At 44.5% G+C, this 18,485-nt stretch overlaps 3 protein-coding genes and 1 long non-coding RNA gene across 4 annotated transcripts; 1 reads left to right on the forward strand and 3 right to left on the reverse strand.

The window, feature by feature from the left end:
• The first annotated feature begins 750 nt into the window (after positions 1–750).
• LOC125543085 (uncharacterized) lies at positions 751–18,020 on the forward strand. The gene is made up of 5 exons (XR_015618279.1): positions 751–1,312; positions 3,578–4,716; positions 6,564–7,509; positions 7,685–7,819; positions 17,325–18,020. It is a non-coding gene; the product is annotated as an uncharacterized LOC125543085 (long non-coding RNA).
• On the reverse strand, positions 2,226–4,053 carry LOC125543084 (UDP-glycosyltransferase 1-like). Its single transcript, XM_087546519.1, has 2 exons — positions 3,560–4,053; positions 2,226–3,228 (listed from the first exon to the last, which is right to left on the reverse strand). Exons 1-2 carry the CDS (start codon positions 4,051–4,053, stop codon positions 2,226–2,228), a joined length of 1,497 nt encoding a protein of 498 aa, XP_087402645.1.
• LOC125543083 (UDP-glycosyltransferase 73C6-like) lies at positions 4,724–6,706 on the reverse strand. The gene is made up of 2 exons (XM_087546518.1): positions 6,556–6,706; positions 4,724–6,244 (listed from the first exon to the last, which is right to left on the reverse strand). The coding sequence occupies exon 2, from the start codon at positions 6,151–6,153 to the stop codon at positions 5,248–5,250; it is 906 nt and encodes a 301-aa protein (XP_087402644.1). The 5' UTR covers positions 6,154–6,244; positions 6,556–6,706; the 3' UTR covers positions 4,724–5,247.
• LOC125543082 (chloride channel protein CLC-c) lies at positions 9,939–17,451 on the reverse strand. The gene is made up of 8 exons (XM_048706330.2): positions 17,171–17,451; positions 15,151–15,441; positions 14,097–14,297; positions 13,655–13,832; positions 12,426–12,688; positions 11,796–12,065; positions 10,556–11,687; positions 9,939–10,358 (listed from the first exon to the last, which is right to left on the reverse strand). Exons 2-8 carry the CDS (start codon positions 15,408–15,410, stop codon positions 10,245–10,247), a joined length of 2,418 nt encoding a protein of 805 aa, XP_048562287.1. The 5' UTR covers positions 15,411–15,441; positions 17,171–17,451; the 3' UTR covers positions 9,939–10,244.
• Positions 18,021–18,485: the final 465 nt, after the last annotated feature.

Here is an 18,485-nt window from a genome sequence, read left to right on the forward strand (position 1 = left end):
AGATTCGATCGTCGGTATCCCGATACCTTGTTCAATCTCGTTACTGGCAAGTCTCTTTACTCGTTCCGTAACACATCATCCTGTGATAAACTCCTTGGTCACATTATGCACATTATGATGATGTCCTACCGAGTGGGCCTAGAGATACCTCTCCGTTTACACGGAGTGACAAATCCCAGTCTCGATTCGTGCCAACCCAACAGACACTTTTGAAGATACCTGTAGTGAACCTTTATAGCCACCCAGTTACGTTGTGACGTTTGGCACACCCAAAGCACTCCTACGGTATCCGGGAGTTGCACAATCTCATTGTCTAAGGAAATGATACTTGACATTAGAAAAGCTTTAGCATACGAACTACACGATCTTTGTGCTAGGCTTAGGATTGGGTCTTGTCCATCACATCATTCTCCTAATGATGTGATCCCGTTATCAACAACATCCAATGTCTATGGTCAGGAAACCGTAACCATCCATTGATCAACGAGCTAGTCAACTAGAGGCTTACTAGGGACATGGTGTTGTCTATGTATCCACACATGTATCTGAGTTTCCTATCAATACAATTCTAGTATGGATAATAAACGATTATCATGAACAAGGAAATATAATAATAACCAATTTATTATTGCCTCTAGGGCATATTTTCAACAGGACACTGTTCATCAAAGAAAAAAAAGTCCAATAGATATGGGATTGGCGTGCTCAATATATGGCGAGCTAAACAGGGAGATCCTTCCAAACGAAAAACACGAGACGAATGCGAGCGAAGCCTCCCTGCCTGCCGGTTGCCGGCCGACCTGCCGCAGCGCAGCCTGCGACGAGTCCACCTCCAGCGACCAATTTCACCCTCGCTCCACCGCGCCGGCATCGTCTGCACTCCGCGACAGATCTCCCCTCTCTCCTTCCTTGGCCAATCTCCAGTGACTGCTGCCGCTGCAGCCGTGAACCAGACGCGAGCCGTCGCCTCGACCCTCGTAGCCTCGTGCGCCCGTGGCCTGTTCGACAGAATTCCCCGCCGGGGCGCCTGGTTCGGCTTCCGACGTTGAGGATGCTCTTGCGGGCGTTCGTGGGCATCCTGGCACGCGGAGCCAGGCCCGACGCGTACACGCTCCTGCCATAATGCCATTGCTCAATGCGCGGTGTGGAGCCGGCTGTCGGACTCCGTTCACGCGCAAGTCGTGGCAAAGTTTGGGCTAGAGCTCAACGCCCGCTTGCCAAAGCTCTCTGGTCCTCAAGGTGAGGAGGCTATCCATATGATTTACAGAATGCTCCAGATGAAGGGGCAGTCATTAGTGCATAGCGAAACCAGGTTTGTTCTGTTTCCTCCAGTCTACAGCTTTCCCTTTGCCTAGTTCGTACTCCATTTGAATATAGAATATGTTACCATGCCTGTTCATAATTGCTCAGTAAATCTTGGCACTTCCTATGAAAGTCATCTGTTTATATGTTTTTATTACATAATGGTTTCTTTGAACTTATCCAGGCCTCTTTGTGCCCCCAGTTGCTAGATAAATACATGATTTTATCCGTTTAGAAGACTTAATAAGTTCAGGTTTAGATTGATTTTGGCAACTAGGAGTATCAACCAGCACGTTCAAAACAATAGGTTTGCTCACTGGTCTTGAGCTTGACCATTTAGCTACTTGTCATATAAACAGTACAAGAAAACCTTGTTTTAGGTGATCCTAACCTCTTTTAGTATGAATATTAGGGAGATCCTTGAAATTTCATGTTTGCCACACTACTAAGTCAAACATATAAGATTCTAATGTCATATATGCGTTATGTGAGTTCCATTTCCTTCTCTTCCGTTGATTATTCACCTCGAAGCATCTCTTACTCTTAGTTTCAGTTTGATAATGTGCATACAGTTTATTTCATTTTTTTCTCATTCCAAACCCTTATTTAACTCTGATGAGCACGTGGTAGCAAAATAAAAATGAGAGCATAACATCTGGAGAAGAAGACTGTGTGATCATTATGTTGACAGCAATGAAACCGCACAGCAGCGTAGACAATTGATATTGCTGTCATTTGGACCCTCGTTTAATCTCAAAACAATCGCGCCCCCGCCAGTGAGCCTAATACAAGGAACGGGTTATTTCTAAAATAAAATTATTTCCAATGACATAAAGGCTCTTTCTAATGACAACAGGTTATTTGTACTATAGGCTCTTTTATTTTATGTTTACACCAAAAAAGAGAGCTTACTACCATCTGTATCAACCACATGCATTTGTCTTGTTTCCCGTTTCTTGAATTAATAGCCTTATGTTGTCATGTGAAGGACCTCCCTCATCAAAAGCCTTCCTTGCCTTAATGGCGCAGTCTTTTGCTCTCACCTCGTCTCTTCTGCAGCCGCCCCCCTCATCCATCAGGGTGTTCACAGCTTTCTCCACCTCATCTCTTGTAATTGTAACCATAACCTCCTGTTTTTCACTTCCCCACTGTGTAACTCCTTTCACTCCAACCTCCACCCTGATTTTCAGCACATCCACCACTAGCTTCTGATTCCAAAACTGCTCCCCAAAGTGTGGCCATGTGATCATGGGAACACCTGCACAGATGCCCTCTATTGTTGAGTTCCTCCCGCAGTGCGTCACAAATCCCCCAACGGCTTGGTGCCGCATGATCATGAGCTGTGGTGCCCAACCCCTTATGACCATGCCTCTATTTTTGACACGCTCCTCGAACTCGTCTACGAGCCATTCCTTAACTTCTGGAAGCTTAGCTCCTGCTTCGATCACCCAAATAAATGGTTTCCTGGAGGCTTCAAGTCCCAGTCTCAGCTCAACAAGCTGTTGAGGTGTAGTGCAAGCGAGGCTGCCAAAGCTCACAAAGACCACTGAGCCTGGCTTCATTGTATCAAGCCATTGCAAGTACTGGGCCTCACCCATTGACGTCTTGTTTCCTCTTGCGGCCATAGTGTTGTTGTCTTGGTGGAAGAGGCACATTGGTCCAATTGCCCAGACCTTCTTCTTTGTGGTCTGCTCAAAGGATTCACTGTACAATGTCTCCAGTTCTTGGAAGCTGTTAATGACCTCACCATCACTTCTCAGCTCCTCTTCAAGGAACTTCTTACGGATTTGCTCCATACCAGGAATGGAAAGATTTCCCGGGCATTTAGCCTTCGTCAGCTCTAGTGGTGTAGGGAAAAGCCTGATCGTGATGAGCTCATTTTCGTCTTTGACATTTTCAAATACATTATTGTGAAAAGTGATGTACCTGCAAGATGGTCGTAGTTGTTTCAAATACATATGAGTGCAGACTTCTTCGACAAACGTCAACTAGATATGATGATATAGCTGGCCTAAAAACTTGCTCATGAAAACCTTTGGTGTCTGTGATGGAGTGTAAATTACATGTTTTGTTACATAAAGTAGTACTCAGATCATTTTTTTTTCATTTCAGGTGTAGCATTTTGTATGTTCATTGCTTTCTTCTCTATGGAAGAAATTTACACTAGTTTCCCATCCACTGTTGAAGTAAAGCACTTAATTGTAATGTGTCTAGTACAAAATTAATTACTCACAAGGTTTGCCTCTTTTGGTTGTACCTGATGAGGGACGAGAAGCCACAGAAGCCACTAAAGGTCAGCCTCAGGATACCAAGCTCCCTCGCGATGTCACCAGTCCACCAGTGAATCAGGTCACATATGATGCAGCTCGGAGGCGAGCGCTGCTGCTCATGGAGGTATGCCTTGAGCGGCTCCTGAAGCATAGCGATGGCATACATGAAGTTGGGGAGAAGATACGTGGATTGGATCATGTCTAGGTTCTCGCACCCATCCGGTAGGCCGAACTCGGCGCTCGGGAAATGGAGCTCCATGAGCCGAACTTCCAGGCCCGACGCCTCCACATCGGCTGCAAAGCCTGCCAACCTGGAGGCGTTCACTGGCATGGTGATGAAGCTGACATGCGCTCCGTGCTCTGCCAGCAGGCGCGCCATGTCGGTCATGGGGATGGTGTGCCCCTGAGCCAACATCGGTACCAGCACAAAGTGCGCCCTCATGGAGCCGCTCTGGCCATCGCCACTGCCCGTGAAGGTCATGGCTAATCGGCTGTTGTAGCAAAAGTACTGGTGATGGAGTCAGTCAAACTGGGAGAACAGTGACACTGGCAAGATAGCATGATCTGCTGGACACAATCAGATGATGGTCACAATGGCAACTATAGTGTGTGTATATAACACATGGTGCTATACCTTCCCAAGGAAAGTTGACGAGCTGACGATGCAACAACGTATCAAATTGGTCACCTCTTGCCAGTGACGCATGCTCTCACATCAATCATGGACTCGTGGAGTCAGCCATGTGGATGAATCTTCAGGTTCTGAATCGTCAGAATCCAGGCCATCTGATCAGACATTGAGGGCTCAGATTAACCACCGCTACCGCCTGTCATGCTCAAAGAGGAGTCATTTTTACAGGATTTGGATGATCCCCGTGTCTGATGCTGACTTGTCGTATATGCACACTTACTTAACTCTCAAGGCTGTGGAAGGCCGAGCCAGCCGATATAATATGATAGTGCATTATTTTCTGTGTGGAGATTCAGTCATTCGGTGTACTGTGATAGTGGGTGGAATTTTCTTGTTTGTATCCTTTCAGAGTTTTAAGCTAAAAGGAACTCCCAGTGACATGGAAAATATGAGTCCATTTCTGGAGCGACGCAATGCATCCTAATCAACACAGTGGCTTCCTGACGCAAAGAGGTACGACTGAGGCTCCTTGTTTTCATTTTGCTTCATGCACACAGACCAAATGAACTCTATATCTAGAAAGAATTTAATACACCCTAAAAAGAGAATTTAATACAAGACCGCAGCGATTAGCATGAAACAAGGTCTGTTATTAAGCCATGTACAATGCCTGGCGCAATGCAACAGCGCAGTGTCCGGTGCACGGCGGCGCCCCTCCCTAGTTGCTCCCACGAAACGGTGCTTGGCGCCGGCGGCACCATCATGGGAGTCATTGTCCTACACCTCCACCAACTGTGGCTAGTCGTGCAGCGGTAGCAAAATGCAAGGGAGAGCGTAACCATCTAGAAGAGCAGACTGTGTAGTTGTTATGTGGACTGCCATGAAAGAGCGTACATAACAGACCGATGTTGCATTCATTTGGATCATCTCTAATCTCTAAATAATCACATGTGAGCCTGGTACAAAATTCTATATGATGATATATGTATTCTAGGATCTTTAACTTCATGTTTACACCGAAAAAGTGAGCTTAGGTAATCTCTATCAACGACATGCATTCGTCTTGTTTCTCATTTCTTGAATTAACAGCCTTACGTTGTTGTAAGAAGAACCTTCCTCGTCGAAAGCCCTCCTTGCCATAATGGCGCACTCTTCTGCTCTCATTCTCAACTCCTCTGTAGCCTCCCCTTCACCCATCAGGGTGTTCACTGCTGTCTCCACAGCATCTCTGGTAACCATAACCTCTTGTTGTTCACTTCCCCACTGTGAAACTCCTTGCACTCCAACCTCTACCCCAAGTTTCAGCACATCCACCACCAGCTTCTCATTCAAAAACTGCTCTGCAAAGTGTGGCCATGTGATCATGGGCACACCTGCACAGATGCCTTCTATTGTTGAGTTCCACCCACAGTGCGTAACAAATCCTCCAATGGCTTGGTGCCACAGGATCATCACCTGTGGCGCCCAGCCTCTTATGATCATGCCTCTGTCTTTGATGCACTCCTCGAACCCATCTGTGAGCCATTCCTCGACTTCTGGAAACTTAGGTCCTGCTTTGATCACCCAAATAAACGGTTTCTTGGAGGCTTCGAGTCCCATTCCCAGCTCAACAAGTTGTTGAGGCGTGGTGCAAGCGAGGCTGCCAAAGCTTACAAAGATCACTGAGCCTGGCTTCCTTGAATCAAGCCATTGCAAGCACTGTGCCTCGTCCATTAACGCCTTGTTACCCCTAGCGGCCATTGTGTTGCTGCTTCGGTGGCAGAGGCACATTGGCCCGACTGTCCAGACCTTCTTCCTTGTTATCTGCTCAAAGGATTCAATGTACAATGCCTCGAGCTCTTTGAAGCTATTAGTGATCTCACCATCGCATCTCAGCTCCTCCTCAAACATCTTCTCATGGATTTGCTCCATACCCGGAACAGAAAGGGTTCCTGGCAACTTAGCCTTCATCAACTCTAGCGGTGTAGGAAACCCCGGGATCGTGATGAGCTCATTATCATCTGTGACATGCTCCAGTACATTCTTGTGAATAATGATGTGCCTGCAAGATGGTCTTAGTTGTTTAAAATACGTTGAAGTGCAGACATCTTTGACACATCAAGCAGCTGCGACTGGCGTAACAAACATCTGATGAAAATGCTTATTCTCTATACTTATGCAGTTTGAATTACATGTTTCATCACATAAGGTAGTACACACGTCGATTTTATTATCTTGTGTAGTCTACTATATGTGTATGCTTTCTTCTTTTCTGGAAGGAATTTACAGTAATCTGTCCTGTAAGTAAAATACTTAATCATAGCAGCAAAAATATGTCCAGTACTCACAAGGTTTGCCTCTTTATGTTTGTACCTGACAAGGGACGAGAAGCCACAAAAGCCACTAAAGGTGAGCCTCGGGAGCCAAGCTCCCTTGCAATGTCGCCGGTCCACCAATGCATCATGTCAGATATGATGCAGCTAGGAGGCGAGCGCTGCTGCTCACGGAGGTATGCCATGAGCGGCTCCTGAAGCGCGGCACATGTCTCCATGAAGTTCAGGAACAAATTCTTTGATTGGATCATGTCGAGGTTCTCACACCCGTCTGGTAGGCCGAACTCCACTGTCGGGAAGTGGAGCTCCACGAGCTGAACCGCCGGGCCCGCCGCCTTCACGTCAGCGGTGAAGCCCTCCAACCTAGCGGCGTTGACGGGCGTGGTGATGAAGCTGACCTGTGTGCCATGCTCTGCCAGCAGGCGTGCCATGTCGGTCATGGGGATGGTATGGCCCTGAGCCATCATCGGTACCAGCACGAAGTGCGCCCTCGCGGAGCCGCTCTGGCCATCGCCGCTGCCGGCGAAGGTCATGGCTGATCGGCCGTGGCAGCAAAAGTGCGAGAGGAGTCTGTCAAGCTGGGAGGACTTGGAAGCCGTGCAATGGCAACCGTAATGTATATACAGCAGCACCTGGTGCTATATCTTCCTAAGTTGAGCTGACGAGCTGACAATCGAATGGGTGCAGCGCAGCAGCAGCGTTTCAACTTGGTCACCTCTTACTAGTGATGCATGCTCTCATGTCAGTCATGGACTCCTAGTCAGCCATGTGGATGAATCTTCTTCACTTCTGAACCATCAGAAAGGGGGCATCCAGGCGGTTCGATCAGACATCGGATGGCGCAGATTAGCCCCCGCTATTGCCGAAAGAGGAGTCATTTTTATATGATTTGGACGCCATTCAATGCACTGACTTTGCTGCCCGGATGGTCTTCAGGTCTGATGCTGACTTGCCGTATATGCATGGTGCTGCTCAACTCTCAAAGATGTGGAAGGTAGAGCCAGCCGATTCTGCCAATGATATCACACTGCATTATTTTCTGTGTGTCACCGTCAAAATTATTTTCTTTGTGTACTGTGACAGTGGGCGGGATATTTTTTTGTCCGCTTCTTGATCATATTACCGAGTCAAAGATTTACAGCGTATGATTAATGTCTGTATCCTTTCAGGCCTTTGTAAGTGAGAAGCTTCTGCAGAGAAAAGAACCCCCATCGATTTGGAAAATACGAGTCCATTTTTTGAGTGACGCCAATGGAGGCAATGCATCGTATTCAACACTGGTATAGACTTGCTGTCGCAAAGAGGTATTCCTTTTCCGTTTTGTTTCGCTGTCTGTCCTCGCTCCTCAGCGCATCATCATGCACACAAAACCAAATAAACACACTCTTATCTAAAAAATACTCCTAGTTTAGTACTCCTAACAAATAACCTGTGGCGATTAGCAATGGAACAAGGTTTGTTATTATCTGATTTTATTGGATGACACTCTAAACTCTGGTGGAGCACGACCCGAAGAGTGTGTCGTTTTATATGACGGGCTCCAGGGAGCCCATTTTTGAAGAAGAAAAATCAAAATATATTTAAAAGAAAAAAATTCTACAACTACATATACAGATTCTGTAAGTACTGCCTCCGTAAAGAAATATAAAAGTATTTAGATTACTAAAATAGTGATGTAAACGCTTTTATATTTCTTTACAGAGGGAGTATCTGCGAGGTTTCATTAAATAATACTCCCTCAGTTCCTAAATATTTGTCTTTTTAGAGATTCAAATGGACTACCACATACGGATGTATATAGACATATTTTAGAGGTGTAGATTCACTCATTTTGCTTCGTATGTAGTCATTTGTTGAAATCTCTAGAAAGACAAATATTTAGGAATGAAGAGAGTACAATTATTTGCAGGCTACTGAAAAAAGACAAAAAACTGGCCGAAATACATCAAAGAAAAAGCACATTTAATCCATGTATGTCTTTTGTTGTACATCACATATATGTACATAAATTTCATACATATATCGGAAAGGTGCGACGGCACCCGGGTGTCTCGGCACCCTGTAATCGCGTCCATCCACTATGTATGAAGATTCGTGCTGGTAAATGTACATGTGCAGACGTGTTTCAACAGTAGAGTAATTAGGACAGATGTTTCAAGGGGACAAAGAGCGACGGGAGCTGGCAGTCATCCAGAGAAAGGCGTTGCAGGGCTAGCATGTCAAGAATCCTTTGTCGGTCCACGAGACGGATGAAATGACAACATACAGCCGCTGCATGCACCCGTTCGTTTCAGAAGAGATTCTCGTTCGCCACGTGTTGTTCAGCCTGCTCACTCCATTCTCATTTTGGTCTCTCCTTTCCGCCTGGTCAATGCAACTGTTTTTGATAGTACAAATGTTCCTAGTAGGACTGAAAGAAGTAACCGAAAATCTTCGAGAGCCTTTGAAAAACACAGTATTTTTCCGTTTTCAATAACTGGGGCTATTGAAGTTACCGTTAAGAGCATCTGCAACAAGGGACCAATTTTTTTGGATACCGAAATCCATTTTTTAATGAAGAGAGATAAATTACTGAGATTAACAAGGCAAGTCCTAGGCTATAGCAGGGAATTGTAGCCTTGTAGGCATCCAGGAGGTCACGGATATCATCCGGGATAGGCATGTCAGGACTACGGGCGGGCCATCCTTGAAAGGATAAGGCATAGAGGTGCATGCGCTTAATGAGGTACCGGTTCTGCCAATGCATCTGTTAGCTACAGTATGACTCACAAATCTCAAGGCACCATATTCTGAATGAATGGTCAGATAGGAGGGTGCCTAGACACCCGGGAACTGAAAATCCACTCTGTACATATATACTACACATATATGTGTGTATATTTGTTTCAGTTTTTTTAGATGTAGAAAATGTATTTTCGCTGAGAAAAAAGAAGAGCCCCTAGAGCCTGACCATATGCACTTTTCTGATGATCTGAATCACTATCATCAGCTGCCTGACACATTGAAGGGCAATATGGGTGCTCTGAGGTGTGGTCGCCGCATGCCACAACAAGGCTGAAGGGGCACGCACGAATTCTGATGTGGTTGGATGGTGGATTCATCCGGTAGAACCGGCTCCACTAGGATTTCATTTCGAAGAAAAACATAGCATATTATTTGTTCATACACAAGACACCTCACACATCATCATGCAAAACATTAAACACATAGACACAGATCATGTGGATCTGATAATGACACCTGGATCAGCAGGATGTTAATATATCTTCTGTCTTGACAACTGATACGTGGATCTGATGAAAGGCAGTTGGCACTCACAATAAATCACAAATTCACAATACACTACAATGAGATGCAAATGTGAATGGTCGGAGGGCAATTGAAAGGCAAATAGACTCAAGAGGCCAAGCAAATACTTGCAAATGAGGAACTAAAATCTCATACTCAAACATGCTTTTTAGAAACTTTAGCATGTATGTTTATCTTTTGAGTTCCAAGGTTTTGAATGTTTAGTCTACAGTTGGCACCACGATTCCTGTCATAGGCTCATAATAGAAAACTAGGGTTGCCGGCTTCCTTGTCATCAGTTCACCCACTTCCTTGACCTTCTGGCACTAGGCAGATGTCCAACCATGTTGCCACATTATTATTACAAAAGCGCAATCTGATTGATGTACACAAGAGTCGTATGATTTTTGTGAATGGGAAGAAACATAAAAAAATTCACAATCAACCTCCCATTGAGGCTGAATGAAAGTTGTGAGGATTGAGACTTGGGAACAGGTCGTGGATATGTTCCGCCACAAAATCATGCCTTGTGAGAATTCCAACAATGGGAGGCCTCTGCATTCAACATATGAAATATGTCAGTAATGGTGGACACCTTTACAAATAAAAGGGAACTATTCCATAGTGGGAACAGTTGGTACAAAATCATATTATAATGAGTGAGAAAATGCATCACGCGTGAAAACACACACACACACACATATAATATATATATATATAGTGAGAGAGAGAGAGAGAGAGAGAACCCTTACGTATGGGGTCTTTGGAACAACCAAGAGATGCCTCAATCCTAGTTCTCGGAATAGGAGTGCAGCTTTTGCTAGTGACATTGTCTCAACCACCGTATATGGTGAGGTGTTTGCAATTGCATGGAGATCCACATACATTTGCATCTCCTCATCAGTGAAATATAGATCCTCAATTTTCAAACCCTTCCCTGACCCTGCCTTAGCAAAATCAAAGGCACCAAATCTTTCCATAACAAAGCTACCACTCATTTTCACTGGCTCCTTCATGAACATCTTGCCTTTCAGCAAAACCAATAGATGAGACCTGATCACAAGCCCAACCAACTCAGGCACTTCTGTTAGAGGTGGCTCATCAACCACTGGAAACCCATTGTGGCCCGTGATCCTCAACGCAGTAACAATGTCCCCTACCTTCTCAACACCTGAAAAGGTGATTAGTGGGCCAGACACGACATCACCAGCAACCAGATGTCTCATGTACGGTTCAGCATGAGCCTCCATGTACGGCAAACCTTTCATTACCACTATTTGATCATAAACTCCTTTGTTAAAGTTATCCGCTATGGTCTTCGATATTAGAAGAACAAGCATGACCAAAGGGAGCATTTGTAGATCGTTGGTGAGTTCTAGAAGGATCACGCAGACTGACACGGTCATTCTCATTGTTCCACCGAGAAAAGAGGCCGCACCAAGAAGCGCAAAAAGTCCAGGGTCAAGATTTGATATGGATCCCAAAAGAGTACCCACTATTCGACCGTATGTGGCTCCAGCAAGGATAACAGGGATAAAGAGACCAGATGGGACGGCAATTCCATAAGTTACAAGTCCAAGGCAATAAATTGCGACGAAGAAGATGAAAAGACTAGACATGTGGTACTCAGTTGCAGTTCCAGTGCTGAAAAGATTGCGTATGGCATCATCGTTTGTATTGAAGAAAAGTGATGCCATACCATTGTAATACCCTGGTGGGCACTGAAAGTTTTTATAGTTTCCAGAGCGACCAACGGTAGGACATTGCTCCACGGCATCCTCGGGGCATTGAGTGCACGAAGCAAGCCAAGGGAGGCCATAGGAGCACATTGATGTGATAACTGATACTATTATAGTGAGAAGGATCTTGGATGGAGCACCTCTCCTGCAGACAGATGAAGAACGTCAGATGATATCACATCATAAACTAGGTATAGAAAACAGAAAAGTTATGCAATCACATTTACTATTACAATTCATCCTCGGCACTTACTCGTTGATAATACTGTAAACACGAAGAATTTTATCCAAGAGAAAGTTGAAGAGGCCTCCGAATATACCACCAATTATTCCAAGGAGAATTATTGCAAGTAGATCCGGACTACTATAGGTTGCAACAGTTGAACTGAGATCAAACATAATCAATCCACCTTGCCCAAAGAGGCCACACTTTCCACTGCGACAGAACTCAATCAGAGTCCTCAACACGACAGCCACAACAGCAGTTGTAAAGAATGCTCTCCATAAAAGAGCACTTCGCCACCTGTAAAATGAAGTTGAAAAAAATAAAACACATTAAAATGTATTCTCGTGGCTAGCAATTTAAGTTTTTTCAAAAATAAACTAACATTTTGAAGATAAACATGTAGGTTAACAGTACATAACTATGGCGGTACTAGTTTGGTTCTGCATATTTATCGGTTGGCCCAATCACTGTAACTACATATCCAACTAATGATTCTTGTCAAACACTATATATGAAATACACTTCAAGTCAATATTAGACAAGGAAATATGAATCCTAGAATCTCATGACTAATGTGGTTGTGATTTGTAGAAACCTACAAAAGACAATGAACGCCCCAAAGTAACAGATGATAATTTGCCATGAAAAGGTTATTACCATGATGCTGCTTCCTCAAGAGCAAACAGGACGCCACCAACAGGTGCGCGGAAGGCAGCGGCCACTCCAGCTGCGCACCCACACGTAATCAAATCCCGCCTATCCCTGTCGTTCTTGAAATACCTCAGCCAATTGCATGTAAGATGGTACTTGCGTGACCCTCCCTGACCAAGTAAGTTTGCAATGCACGCCCCCGTATGTACCATTGGACCTTCCTTTCCAAGTACAAATCCAGCTGAAACTCCAAGTATTGAACCAAATATCTACAAATCAGTAGAAGATTTCATGACAAAGAAAAGGGTTATGCGATAACATAGAAGAGTAGAATGCACAACGTGGAACTGGTAGAACATGTTTTCAACTGTCAGTGTAGAATGATATGCCAAAGGAAGACAACTTATCAAAAAAATTGAATAAAAAATCTTTTGCAGTTTTTTTCACAAAAGGTGTTGAGGTAATATGTTGCTATTTACTAGCATAAGAAATCTTAGGTACAGTCAAGTGTAGGCATTAATAGTACTCCCTCCGTTCCAAATTACTCGTCGTGGTTTTAGTAAACCACGACGAGTAATTTGGAACGGAGGGAGTAGTAGTTAGTACTACCACCAGTGTAAAAGTTTGCACACTTACAAAATGTCAAATGATGTCTCACTTGTTTGTCTTTTGGGCATCACACCTCGTGGATTTGTCAAGTCACGAACTTTGCAGAGTATTTTATTGTTTTCAATGAAAATAAATTAATAAGATTGCCCTGTTGTAGATGAAGCTCTAAATTTGTTCATAATTATTACTCCCTCTGTTCCAAAATACATGGTGTATTAGTCTTTTCAAAAGTCAAACCTGTGCATGTTTGACCAAGTTTTTAGAAAAAAATGTGAATATCTACAATACCAATTTTGTATCATTAGATCCATTATGAAAAATAGTTTCACAATTTATTTATTTTGTATTCGCATGTTCATATTTTATTCTATAATGTTGGTCAAACATACATATGTTTGACTTCTACGAAATTTGATGGAACATGCACTTTATATTGTGGAACGGGGGAGTATTTCTTTTTTCCAAAAGAAGCCCAAACTATTACTGGAAGATTCTTTAGCTTGTAGTTCAGTAATGATGATGGAGAAGATAGCGCACAGTTGAGCTTAGTGATACTATATGAAGAATGCACAAAAAGTAAGAGAGAACATATTTGTGTACGAATGCGTTTGTAAGTTAGGACTCACCTTCACAAAGAGTGTACTAGGGGCCAGTATAGAATAAGCATCAACTCCATTAAGATATGCTTTAACTTCAGGAATACCAGATCCAGCAGCTGCAGGTGCAATGTAAGCACATATTGCTGCAGCAGCTGCTGCCAAGACTAGATTGGAACCTCCATATGCCAAAAATGCAGTGAAATACCTGCACTGGAAGCACAACACTATTGGTCATTTCAAATAATCCAGCAAGTGTAAGCTGATACAGAATCAACGCTCTTGTTAAAGTTTGTAAAAATAGAAACCTAACTATCGCTTTCATGAACTTAGCACCATTCCAGGAATTATGACATGAAAATGTGTAGAGATCTAATCGCTAACATGATCTCGCTCGATGGAAGGTATGTGCCAATGGCCATTAGCAGGCAAAAGATGAAAAATTAACAAATGGCACAAAGTAAAACTTCACCTTTGCTTGAGCATAAGATCACTTGTGATTAGCAATTTTAATCCAGCAATGTTTTCGACCGCAAGGTTATTGAAGAAGCCAACAAGTCCAGTCAACAAGCCGATTAGAAGCACCAAAGTCCACTTCATAACAATATACTGAAATATTTGCTTCTTCTTTCTTGACCGCCAGTCTTGCTTGAAAAGGTTGTTCTCCACAACTCTGGTACAAGCAAATGTTCAACATTGTAACAAAACTGACTGTAATGTCCAGTGTGGATTTATAAAATTCGAAAATCTTCACATGTACATATTCAATCAATGTAGAACTCGGAAATAGACCAGGCTCACTACTAGGAGAAAGCCTACTAGCAGTGCTGGAAATACCTATAGCAGCAGGGCTGGGGCCATCGCTACTGCTAACACACTACAACTAAGTTGTAGCAGTAGCGCTGCTCGGACCAGCGCTACTGTTAATTATCTGTAGCGCTGCACCGAAGCAAACGCTGCTGCTAAATCAGCGCTACTGCTAATTAGTAGTAGCGTTTTTTCCATTTCCAGCGCTACTGCTAAAGCATTACTTGTAGCGCTGCCCCAGACCAGCGCTACTGCTAATTAACAGCGGTGCTTGTTATTTTCCAGCGCTACTACTGATGTTCTACCTATAAGCATTTCTCTAGTAGTGGCTGACTGCTTTCTGTGCAAAACTAGCCATACTCAAAATTAACACTTCACTTCGAATTCTAATCTTAGTGGTAGCAGGTTTTCGCCCTGTAGTAAGAAATTCTAATCTTAGTGGTAGCAGGTTTTCGCCCTGTAGTAAGATTTTCGATAGCGAGCTCTCAGAGCCAGCATGCATTTGCCCTTTCCCATTCCCTCTAATTTTGCTTTGTGAACTGAGCTGATTATGTGGAGCAATTAATGGAAAGAGGTTTGCTAGATTGAAAAAAAGAACACTTCACTTTGAATTCTAAGATATGAAGATGTGTCCATCTAAGAACTAAAAATAAGTCTGGTTGACATGCCAACAGCACCAAATAAGAAGACAGAAGGATTGCATGGCACAGAATGCGTACTCGTAGTCGAGGCTCTCGATGGGGCAAATGTTGGCGCCGACAATGGCGATCTGGGAGGTGGTGTTGATGGTACGCTTCCGCATGAGCGGCTCGCATATGCTCCCGCGGTCGTCATACCGGAGCAGCGCGTTAGAAGAACTGTTCTGCCACCAATCCCCTTCTGCTGCACCGTCCATGCCCTCAATGTCGTGGTTGTTGTTCCCCTCCCGCTCCGGTGTGTGGTGGTGCTGCTGAGGCCGCGGCGATTGGTCTCCGTCCATTTGCCCCCGCTTCTTGTCGTCCTCTTGGCAACTGCAACATACAAGTATCAATAGATATTATGGTTTCATTTTGCAAAAAAAAAAAGATTATGGTTGCAACAATCGCTCATTAGAATTTCTCAACTAAATTTTCAGAGGGTCAAGGGTTTTACCAACAAAAGAAAATTTAAATAGTTTAACAATAATAATTTGTTTCCCGTGAAAAAAATTGTTTCTTTTTTGTGAAAGAGAATAATTTGGTTCTAAGTATATGGTTTTGTTGAAAATGCTTTGATGAAGTCTTATTAGATATTCAGAAACACTGTTCGGTATGAGCAGTTAGCTATCTTATAAACCAATATCAACAAAAAAAAATAGATATCCGGAGACAAGTGAAAAAATGAAAGATGCGGCTCAGGAGTTAGGAGGAAGGGCTCATGAATGGGAGATGGGCATACAGAGAGAGTATCAGGTGATATGGGAGCTTTGGTGCTCCCGTGATATGAGCTCCCGTAAGCCATTGGATCTGAGATCCAATGACAGCGGACAAAGATCCTGCAAATTTGCAATAAAAACCTCCACAAATATCCTATTTATGCACAATTCCAGTAACTGGGCTGTGACCCTTAGATCTCGAATCCAACAACTCCCGAGAGCCCGTATCACGAAAGCACCTAAGCTCTTGTATCATCTAATATTTTCCCTACCACCAGGACCGTGCTCGTGGATTTTAACAGCCACATGGACATGTGGTACCATGCTTCTGAACTCCAAATGGATATTTGCAACTAGTGGCTTCCCAAACTACTACGTACACAAGATATTTCCTCCCGGCTATTCCGGCGTATTTCCTCTCGCGTATTCCGACGTGCCAGCAAAATTTGATAAATACAATAGCAGTTTGCTGAAAATTTGAGTGGCTGTTGCTAAAAAAAAATACTCCCTTAGTTTCAAAATAAACATACAAAGTTGTACTAAATCGATAACACTTATTTTGACACGAAGGGAGTAGAAAGCAGACCAGAAAGCAATGCATGACATGACACTTGTTATTCAAGATTAGCCATGTTTAGAAACGTCTGCAAGGCTTCACACGTGATGATTTGAAGCCTTCTCTGTGCTTTTGTATGAAAAGAGGCCAACATACATTGACATCGTTCATCAGACCTTGGAGGATATTACCTTAGAGACACATAACGATAACCTGTTACAGCCACACAACGCTTACTACTGGCGGCTCCGTACTCCACTTTTTCGAATAATAAATCAAGTTTGCTACTTAGAAGAAGTGGGCATAACTACACTGGATTGTATGCAAGGGCCGTTGAGCAAAATTTATTCTGAACTTGCAAAAAAAAAATTCCTTTGTGATTAGCAAGCCAATGCAGAGTTGTCCCACGTTATCGTTCTTCTGGGTCAAAGACAGACGGTGGGCCGACCGCTAGATGGCCATTACCCAATAACGTGCAGACACAGCAGATCGAGCTTGGCTTCCTCCCCCTCTCCCTCTCTCTCTCCCTAGCCAAGCTATTACCGAGATTCAGATCAAGATGTATGGTGGAGCGGCGAAATGATACAGAAAGATATGGTTCGCGGAACACAAATCAAAACCCACATATACAGGGAACAGAGGAATACTACTGCTAGTTCAGCTAACAGCTATGAATCTGCAGCAGGGCCTAACAAGGGGATTTTCTAAAGAAAGAAAAGCAATCATAGTGACATAGTCCGACGGGACTCGAACTTAACCGCAAGGATGGACGGATGGATGGATCGCATACCTTAGCTATGAAGAGAACTCGAGCTTGAGCTGGTGACGCGGCCAATTGCGGTGATCATCCAGAGCGCGTAGACGTAGCACAGCAGCTCATCGCCCGACCGGACCCAATGCCCCCCTTCCCCTCTGTATCTGACTATCTGTGCTTATGTACACAGCTGAGCGGAGTCGGAGCCGGAGCGACATGGGCGTGATGCACAAGTTGCGGATGAGCAACATGGGTGTGATGTTACAGGTTGTGTGGAAGGAAGGGACCATTCGGATGCGGGAAAAGCCGTGGCTTCTCCACTCCTGTTTTGTGGCTTCACCCCATTGCCCATGAGTATTCTATATGCCGCCGCAGCAGCAGGGATATGTTCATACACTGATCCTGATCCATGTATGTATGTATGTATGTATGTATGTATGTATGTATGTATGTATGTATGTATGTATGTATGTATGTATGTATGTATGTACTCCTATAGGAATATGTGTGTAAGGCGTACACTCATGAGCCGTAGGTTGCGTGCTTTCTTGGAGGAAGGCGACCCGGTGCATCACCGCGAGCGATTCCATGCTTAATAAATTGACCCGAAAGGCCACCCGGCTCTTTTCTATTCGCGTGATCCAGACCAGAGGCCGTCGTACATCAAAATTTAATTTGCAGTCCGTGTCCAGCGGACCTCTCCCTGTCTGGATTAATGGAGTCGGTACGAAGCGTGGAGGATTCAACACCCCACCACTGTCCACTGCTACGATGCTCCCTGGCTAGCTCGTTAACGCCACGATGGCCATGCGTGGCCTGTCGACCGAGCTGGCCGGTCCAAATGGACGTCCCTCTCCACCTCAGTACGGCACCTACCCTACGTTCTGCATCGCGCAAGGGAGAGGAGAGGTTTTGTTCGCTGGCACGTGCGCCGGGCCGGGCTCCCCGGCCGGTCCGCTCATTGAATCGTGGGTGCCTACGGATCGATGGAGTTTGTTGCCTCCTTGGCACGTGATCCTCGTCACACAGGCCCACGCGGCCATGATTCGATGAGAAAATTCATTTTGCTGCTCACACACGCACGCACCAGCTGCTATCTCATTTATCCTCTTGCAATCCTTATCCTTTTTGTTCGATAGACGCCTCGTTTCCACAAAATGACGCATGAGGCTGACCGTGACCGTGAAGTGCATGCTGAATAATCTGTACACTAAGGCCAACTCCACCGCGCGACCCTATCCTGTCCATCCCCGTCCGTTTGGGGTAAAAGGGACAAACGAGACGGCCCAGCGCACGGGCGCAAACGGACAAATGTCCGGATTCCGTCCGCTTTCGACCCATTCCCGGTTCA

The sequence above is a fragment of the Triticum urartu genome, chromosome 3A, assembly GCF_056163025.1.
Source record: "Triticum urartu cultivar PI428250 chromosome 3A, HENAU_Tu73, whole genome shotgun sequence".
NCBI classification, from domain to species: domain Eukaryota; kingdom Viridiplantae; phylum Streptophyta; class Magnoliopsida; order Poales; family Poaceae; genus Triticum; species Triticum urartu.